The sequence below is a fragment of the Melanaphis sacchari genome, unplaced genomic scaffold (assembly GCF_002803265.2).
Source record: "Melanaphis sacchari strain LSU unplaced genomic scaffold, SCAv2.0 Contig1108_pilon_pilon, whole genome shotgun sequence".
Lineage (NCBI taxonomy): Eukaryota > Metazoa > Arthropoda > Insecta > Hemiptera > Aphididae > Melanaphis > Melanaphis sacchari.
In genome coordinates, this window is record NW_020270424.1 from 1,104 (window position 1) to 11,110 (window position 10,007).

General features: G+C 32.9%; 1 protein-coding gene across 1 annotated transcript; it reads right to left on the minus strand.

Moving 5' to 3' along the window:
• Window positions 1-842: 842 nt before the first annotated feature.
• On the minus strand, window positions 843-3,160 carry LOC112603731. The gene is made up of 5 exons (XM_025352450.1): window positions 2,842-3,160; window positions 2,401-2,675; window positions 1,925-2,349; window positions 1,395-1,839; window positions 843-1,232 (listed from the first exon to the last, which is right to left on the minus strand). Exons 1-5 carry the CDS (start codon window positions 3,158-3,160, stop codon window positions 843-845), a joined length of 1,854 nt encoding a protein of 617 aa, XP_025208235.1.
• Window positions 3,161-10,007: the final 6,847 nt, after the last annotated feature.

Genomic DNA, 10,007 nt, shown 5'->3' on the forward strand with positions numbered 1-10,007 from the left:
AATAGGTAAGAATAACCATAGCACAGCATACGGCGGGGTGGCCTAGTGGTAGATCAAACCTCACGGGGGTAGATAAGTCCGGGTTCGATACCCAATCAGTTATTTTGCAGTTTTTCCACGACAACGGAAATAATTTGATAAAATATGATAAGTGATAACAAATGATAACTGATTAGAATAACATAAAATATGATAAGTGATAACGTTGATATGATAACTGATAACAATTGATAACTGATTAGAATAACAGCGGTATACGTATGTCACACACGTACGCGATCGGATTTCGTGGTGGGGGCAAAACCGATGGCGGGATGAGTGGTGGGATGAGCGGTGGCGGGTCAGGTAATATACATCACGTACGAAGCGGATCGGGCGGCGATGGAATGAGGATGAATGATGAGGGGGTGAGGGTGAGGGATGAGGTTCTTGAACTCTCTTTTTTATACTACTGATAATGAACGAGATGACGCGAATAACGAACCAAGTTCTAATACTACGTTAAACGTGCAAAATAATCAGTGCCGTCGCTATATTTTGCGAGGCCCTAGGGAAAAATAAGTTATTTTTTGGTGTTAAGTGTATAATTTTTCACGATTTACATTAATATTTTTGATTATACATAATGTTATAAATATTACTTACTAAAAAAAGATCAACTCAAAAATATGTGATAAATTTATTTTACTTGTAATACAAAAATCATAAAAAAATCTTAATTTTATCAAAACTCAAAACATTCAAACATAATATTATATAGAAAACAAGAGTATAAAACTAATATACTTATACATTTTACACAACTTTTGAAATTATAATTTTATTATTTCAATATTTGTGTATTAATTAAAACGTTTTATTCTACTTTTTTTACTAGCAAATTCATCAATCAATGAATTATATTCTTCAGATACTGCTAATTTGTGTTCTATTGAGATAGTTGCCAATGAATTTAATCTGTTTTGAGACATCGTACTTCTTAAGTATGTTTTAATAAGCTTTAATTTAGAAAAGGATCTTTCTACCCCAGCGGAAGTAACGGGGATAGTCAAAAGAATTCGAAGAGCAATGGAAATGTTTTGAAAACTACCAGGTGATTTCTTTATCAACGTTAACGCTTGAAGAACTGTTGTATTATCATCAATAATATTTCGAAATATAATTAATTCTGAATACATATCAACTGAATCTAAATCTCTTGATGATCCATCAGTTAATAGAATTTGAAGATCCTTACAATGTTTCATTAGTAATTCGTCGTCCATATATTTTAATTTTCTAATATTATATAAAAAGCCAAAATTATTTTTGTACCAAGTAAATTGAGTAAATCGTTCTCTCATTGAAGAAATTGCGTGATCAATAAGTACATAAAAATAATCAAATTTAAATACTAATTCAGCGTCATTAGTATTTTTGTCCTTTGTTTCTTCATATTCAAAAAAGGTCTTGGTTTTTCTTACTCTTTTTATTTTGAAAGTACACTCAATATTTATCGACAATGCAATTTCCCTAGCAGTTTTTTTCGCTTTTTCAAAACCATTTTCTCTATAATTTTCTAAAAAAGTCATTAATCCATCTAATAATTTCGTGCCTATTTCCAAATCTATATTCTCACTTTGTAAATGCTTACTAACTATGTTTACTTCCACAAGTATTTCGTACCAAATCACTAAACTCAAAATAAATTCATAACTTTCGAGTTCGTTTACAACAAGGGAATGTGCTTCATATTTAGTTTTTGGGTCATTTGTTGTTTCCGAAACTTCTTCTAATGCTTCAATTACTTCTGAAATTTGAAAACGAATAGCTTTGACGCTGTTTACTCGGCATTCCCATCTTGTTTCAGATAATGATTTTAATGTCAAATGTTTACAGTATTTTTTTAAAATGTCCCATCGGCTAGTTGATGATGAAAATACACAATAAATTTTTTGAATCACTCCAAAAAAAACTGATAGCTTTTACAGAACTCTTAGCTATATCACCAAGTAATAAATTCAAATTATGAGTTGCACAAGGTGTAAAAAATGCTCTTGGATTCTTTTGTTTTATACGTGATTGAACGCCTTGATATTCACCTTTCATATTTGCCCCATTGTCATATCCTTGACCTCGGCAATCTCTTAACTCAATTTTGTACTCAGCTAGTTTTGAAATAAGAATATTTGACAAATTTAGCCCAGTGGTTGATGTACAGTGTATAAACTCTAAAAAATATTCTTCTACGCATGGTTCAATAGACTGATTTTCTGTATGTAAATTTACAATTCTCAACATAATGGATACTTGTTCTTTGTGACTTATATCTGGCGTACAATCTATCAACACGGAATAATATTTTGCATTCTGCACCAAACTAATAATTTTTTTTTTTATTTCATTAGCCATTAAATTAACCAATTCATTTTGTATTTCAGGTCCAAGATAGTGGTCAAAAGTCTCTTTACATTTTATTCTACGAACATGTTCAGAAATGATTGGATCGAATTTCTCCATCATTTCAATTAATCCTAAAAATTTCCCATTTTTTTCTGTATACAATTTATCAGATGATCCTCGAAAAGAATCATTATGTTGCGCCAAAAAATGTATAGCTGCTAAAATTCTTTTAAGAACACTTCTCCAATGTAACTTTTCTTTTTCAATTAAAGCTAAATACGCTTTATCTATAACTTGATTAGTTTTTAAACGATATTTTAGGTCATTTCATTTTTTAAGGGCTTCATAATGAATCATAGAATTTTCATGATGCTTTAGACTTGTTGACAAATTTTTCCAATCTTGAATGCCATTAGAAATAAAATTACAATTTTTTAACATAATGGTTAAAAAGCTTACAGCAAAAACAATACACACAATTGTGTCTTTTAGAGTAAATAAGCCACGGACGATTTACATTTTCTCCATTTGGCATTAGTCGATAATAGTATTTTTCAGTGAACGTTCTTGCTGGTTTTTCATCATTTTGGGGAAAATCGTAATTATTAATTTGAATTGGTCCTAAAGTTACAATAGTTGCTATAATATCATTAGAAATAATAGAAGGCCAATAACCAGGATCATCTAATTTACCATTCAATTCACTATTATTCATTTCTATATCTCTCACTTGGTCATTTTCATTCGTCAACATTTTCACTTTTACTTCTGTGAACATATCTACGCTTCTTATAACACTATCAGTTTGATTTTGAACGTTGTCGTTGTGATTAAAAATTTCGTCAGATGTCTGCACTATATCATTTTTACTTCAATTTCTGCAGGATTTTTTATTTCACTAGATGAAACTTGTTGTAGTCGAGAGCAGTTAAAAAACCCTAATTTATCTAATGAGCCTCTTTGTTTTTTAATAAGTTCTTCTCTTTTTTGTTTTTTTAATCTTTTTTGGTAACCTGAAGGGAACGGATCTATACTGATCACAATCTTTACTCGCCTTCTTGCAGTAAAACTATATTGAAAAAAAAGAATAGTCAAAAATCGTTTACTTGGGAAATATTATAGATTTTATTTCATAAATATTAAGCATTAACAATGCCATTGTTTTGTTTTTATGTCATTAAAAAGGCTAATAATATGGCTATAATTATAATACCTATGCCTTAAAAAATATTAAAATATGCACTATAATATGCTTAATAAACAATCACTATAACATGTGATTGTATAGTCGATACTCGACGTACCACGAATAAAATATACTATTTTTTTATAAATACTAAATTCACAATATTTATTAACTACGTATTCGTTAAAGAATCAATTAAGATATGAGATACAATAAACATGATATCTCCCATATTACTGGAATATTTTTATCTATAAGTAGATAATTAAATATAAAACACCTGGCGAGTTGCGGCGTGGTATTGATAAACTTGGTTTATCCGTATATAAAGCAGCGTTTACTTTATAAAAGCGAACGAACAAGTGAAATAGTTTTAAGGTCGGATTGGCATCCGCACTGAACAGTCTTAAGAGGAAGTGATACCCGCATGTGTTGTCTCTGTCTTATACACACGTAACATAGTTTTAAGTGTTTTGCGCGGGACAACATTACTCATTTAACTCAAAAAAAATGTTTAAATATCATTTAATATTAAAAATAAAGGCATAAATATTCCAATATTTTTTAAAATTATTGTTATATTATTATTATAAAATATATATAAAAACCACCAGTAAATAAATAAAATAAAATAAAATAAAAATATTAAAAATACTTGATAATATTATTGCTGCTAATGTTATCAACATAATATATAATTTTTATTAATAATTTAAATAATTTAATATTTACCCTTAATAAGTCTGAACATAAACAAAAATAAGTCCGCAAAGCTGTAGATATTAGTCAGGAGTCGTTAATTTGTTCGATGACAAAAGACAAAATGCCTATTTAGTATTTTATGTCAAAACTTTGTTCAAAATAAATGATAAAAATAAAAGCAGAGGTTCGTCAGAAACAGATAAGCGTCATTTCATTATTATCCATTTAATCAAATCTATTTTAAACGCAGACTATATAGATTTTATGATTATTGACTATAATGTGTATTTAGTATAGGTGTGTTACCGATTAATTTAAAATAATATTTCGTCCCATATCATATAATACTATAGGAACATTTAATTTTATAACTTTTAAATTTTTAAATTTTTTTGGCAACTTAGCGAGGCCCCTAAATATTTTTACTTTCGCGAGGCCCTAGGCAATTGCCTAAGTTGCCTATCCGTTAACGACGGCACTGGTCATAACAATAATATTACAACTATTATATTGCACCTGCTGTCCCATGTCGACACGTCGTGCTGTGTTATACAAAAACGGGAGAGAGCAGGTGCTCTTTGTGTCCCTTTCACATTGTTGTACTCGCATACCCTACAACATTACTTTTCACATTCTAGTTTTCGAACACACTTAGCGAAGTCCGCACGTGTTTGCTGCCCTTAGTATCGTACATTTTTATTATACAATTTAAAAATTGCAACTACAAAAGAATGTAAAAGAAGATGTTTATGATCACTCCCCATTTCTTTGCACAAAGCAGAAAATATTCTCGAGTTTAGTGGACGAGATTTAATATAATTTATAAATTTTACACACTCTTGTATCGTTTCAGTTAAAGACAATGGCATTTTTTTCAGTTACGAAGTTGCGCGAGACGGCACCAATATTCTATTTTTATAAATACAACTCATAATATCAATCACGAATAGGTTGTTGAGATAATATTGTCGAATATTTTACTGAGGTGACATCATGTGAAATTATGAAGTTGCGTGGTGTTGATAAAATCCGGTTTATCCGTATAAAGCAAAGGCCGCTTTATAAAGCGCACTGAACGAATGAAAGAAGACAAGGGATAAGACAAAATTGGCAGGAGAGCAATGTGTCTCAAATTAGGCCAGGTAACATAAAGCAGTAGCTTTATGCGGATAAGACATCATTTAATCAAAAATGCTTCAAATATCATTTGGTCAGGCCAGCAGAATAGTTCAATATTTTTGTACTGTTTATTATTATTATGTGTCATATGAAGAAACCCCCAGTAAATAAGTCAGCCAACAAAATAAAATATTACTGATACGACAGTTACACGTTAATAACATAATATATACCTATTAATAATGAATTATTTTGAGTTGGCCTGGCTGTTCGAACATAAACAAAATGGTGTCCGCAGTTGCGATAGTCGAGTCGCCACCTGCTCGATAAAGACAATGCCGAGATGAGTCAGCCTGTTCTGTAATAATGACAAAATAAAGAGTTCAATGAACAGATAAAGCGCTCGAGTTACGTCTGAGCCATCAGTCTATTTAAACGCAGACCATAGATTTGGCGATTACGATCACGGTTTAGTGCAGGTGTTACCGACACTTCGTCCTATCACATAATACCAGGAACATTAATTTTATATCCTTAGTTTTAAAGTTTTTGGTACGTATAGTTCTGTCATTACACTTGCGTAATGCCTGTTGCTCATTCGTGCCATCTATTGGTCGGTCAAGGGTCGTTAATATTACAACGAGTTATATTCTCGCCAGCCATTGTCGACACGTCGTGCCGTGCCAGTACAAAACGTGAGCAGGCGCTTGTGTCTTTCACATATGGTACGTACTTTGCCAACACATACTTAAAGCGAATTAATTTTCTGTCGTGCCGTTTTAGTATCGCGAGTTATAATACCTTTAAAAATAGTAACACAAAGAATGTAAAGAAGAGTCACTCATTTTCGTTACTGTGCAGAAGTGTTTATTTATGACGAGATTTGTACTTATAATGTTTATTGTACGTTAGCATACATGTTTTCAGAATAATGAATTACAATATTCTTGCGCTACAGCTTTTTATTTGAAACTATGTTTGAATAATTAATAGCCGTATGTACCACGTTATCAATTAATAATATTTCAACTGTCGCCATTTCATTACAGTCTGTTGTATTGGCCATACTTGTTGTGTTAGCCGCAGCTGGCAAGTATTTACAACAATAATTGCAGAAGTATTTCCAAGATCATAGCCTGCTGCACATAGATTGGGGTATTGATTGGTCAATATCAATTGTAAAGAAAATATGCCTTGAGGTTCATTATTGTCTTCGATGGTTGTCGTTTATATCATTACCGTAGCTACTGAGGCCGCTGTTTGGGATTGTTTTTCGTTTTTCATTTGAGATGAAATTGTTGTTTGGCGGTTATTACCGATTGTGTGGGATGCTGTTACCAATTTCGACATTACCATACAAGCTCAGTTTGAGGACCGCGAAACATTGAAGTCACATTTGGCACTTACACCTTCTGTAACATAAGTTTTTCAGATGCTTACTTCAATGCCTTTCAATCTTCGAGCAGTATGTTTTGGCATTTAATAAGCTATTAAGTCACGTTCTTCTATACTGTAACACGTGAGTTCAGGCCTTTTTAAAGAGAATATATCGGACTATCATTTATTAACACAGTTGAACTTGCATTGTTGGTGCTGGAATCGGTACTTATTGACAATCACTTATTCATTGAAAATAAACGTGAGAAATAAGACGACGCATATGGTCATACTTTAATAACTGTCGTATCTAAATCGAACAAATATTGGGGCCATCGCTACAGGCCGAGACGTGGTAATTTATTTAGATACGGAGACGATTAGCGTTGCGGTCACTGTCTATTTGCTCACCATTAATCTCTTTAATATAACCAAAAGTCACATCAGCCTGTTCTTCGCTAAACGATGGTTCTATTTGATTAGTTTACACTGCGTAGTATTTCGTCCAACTTAAAGATAGATTATAGGTATGACTCACCGCAGTTAAGAGAAAATGACATTGGTGGCATCTTCAGCAGAGGTGGTCAAATATTGGTCATAAAATGATATATAGGTTTTAAAACGATAATATCGATAAAATGAAAAGGAGAGTTTTATATTCTGTTTATATATTTTGAGTTATAGTTATCACCATAAACAAATATAGCTAAAGGTTGTTCATTTTACAACATTGTCGTTTTACGTTGAATATGAATTTTTCAACAACAAACATTGCCGCTTGGAGAATTTTTATTGATGATTGAAGAGAGACAACACTGGTTGACACGTCACAGCTCAGCTGGCAACATACGCACGGCTGTTCGTTTTCATTCGTTGTCAGTCGGTTACACAGTGGTCGCCGTCAGGGGACGTCAATATTGGTCGTTTGAATATTCCCGCCACATATTGAAGCCGACAAGAGTACCAGAGTTGAGACTGTAGGCTTAGAAGACGCTGAATCAACAATAATTGAGTCAAAGAAGCGTCATTTATCGCAATGACAAAGCGACAAACATTAGTAGTCGATGTGCTGGTAAATATATTGAAAATAATATGAGAAAATATGTACTGTATGACAGAGACGGTAATGAATTGATGAATAAATGGTCGCCAAAACATTGAGTACATCAGAGATGGCACGAAAGTTGTTGATCGAGATTATGCAGCTCTTATTGGGCTTGTTACTCGATTATTGGCGCGCCAACAACGGCATGACCAAGTCGGTGGCCGAATATCAGCATATACCATAACATCAAGTGGCAAATTTGAACAAGAACACACAAATCCTCGACCGCATCAATGCTTCACGTACACTTCGTGCAAGCAACGGCGTTTTGCATTGATTAATGGTTTCAATTCGGCAAGAGGCTCCTCGCCAATTTTATTTCAACATTATTTTCATATTTACCGTACCACCAATGGTACTTTTGTTTGGCTTTAATGATTGATACCGTCACTTGCAGTCGTGGCGAAACTTTCGGATCAATTGAATAGTTGACAGATCTTCAAAAATTTTCCACCATATCACACCGTTTTCCTCCGTCGGGCTTCCAATGCTATAGCCGTATATCAGTCAAACGACCAATGTTGGCCGCGTCTCCTCTTGCAAGAGCGATACTTATAGATGATTTAATTATCTGACTGATTGATATTTGTTTATTTGATGATATTGATATTTGTTAGAATATGATATCATATTATTATCAATAAATATTAATATTGTTTTGATTAGGTTTGATAATATATCGAGATGTTTCAAAGGTAATGATAACGATATATTGTTTGTCTTAGGCCTGAAGATTTATATAGGTATGTTTCAGAAGGTAGTATATTTGGGATTTTTACACGATACACCGATTTCAAGCCCCAAGTACACGATTTTGTATTATTATTTGTATTTTATTTATCTGCTAGAGGATGCCACCGTAACCTGTTTTTGCCCTAAATCTCTAACTCACAGGAGCAAATCATACCCTCATATCCTATCTTTTGTTGGACCAAACACACGCGGTGTTGAAATTTCCATCGAATCGGTTGGTGGTTTAGGAGTCCTATTGAGGACAAACATTGTGTATTGTCGAGATTTATATATATTAAAGAGATTAAATGAATGACAAAACGTCGCTGGTTGTTACGTACTAATCCGTTATCCGCTATCTGCAAAGAATTGGCTGATATAGTATACAGGCGATGGTTAAATATTTACTTAGTTTGAACCTGGTAATAATGACGCGGTCTACGACGAGTTATTAAATTGTAATACGTATATGCGTCTTATTTCTCACGTTTATTTATAATGGCGGTGGTTAATAAACAAAGTACCGGTTCCATAAGAAACACCAACCAAGAGTCGAGATGCGTTCCAGTTGGTTCTAATAAATGGTCGTCCGATGCGTGCAATTTCTTACGAAAAAGGGTGCCTGACCGAGCAGTATTTGAAAATCATACATTCAATTAGGCCACATGAGGGCGATGATAACAAATCTATTCTACATAAATGATACGCAAACCAAACAGTCCATGAAGACCTTCAAAGTTGAAGAGGCATTTAGAATTAAAGCATCTGAATACAAAGAAAAAGCCTATAGATTTTACGTAACAGGAGAAGACAATTAAAAGTGCCAAAAATGATGACTTCAATGTTTTTCTTGGTCTCAAGACTGAAACTCGTATTGACTTCTTATGAAATATCAAAATTAATTGCTGAAACGAGGTTATCCCACACAATCGTGAAAAATTAATATCGGGTATCAGTGTAATTTTCATCTCAGATATGCGAAAACAGAAAAATAAATAAATTTGTTGGCGTTGTCGAATAACACGGTGAAGCGTAGAATCGTGAATATGGCAAATGATAACATCGAAGAGACAATAGAATAGCCACCTTATTGTGTTTCTCTCTACAAGTTGATGAAGTACAGACGTGTCGGTATGACTAATCTAATGTGTTTTAGAGGTATGATCTCAAATACTTCACGAAGAGTTATTGTTTTGTAAATCATGCCAACAGAAATGAAACAGCAGAAGAGTTATTTAATTTAATCAATGATATATTATTGATGGGCATTGTTAGATGGAGAAATGGGGATTGAGTACGATGGGCAGTACGCTAATGTCAGTATTCGTACTGGACTTTTCTAAAGTAAGCCAGTGCGAATGTGTATGGTTCATGTACTTGATATTCACGAGAGGCATTATGGTC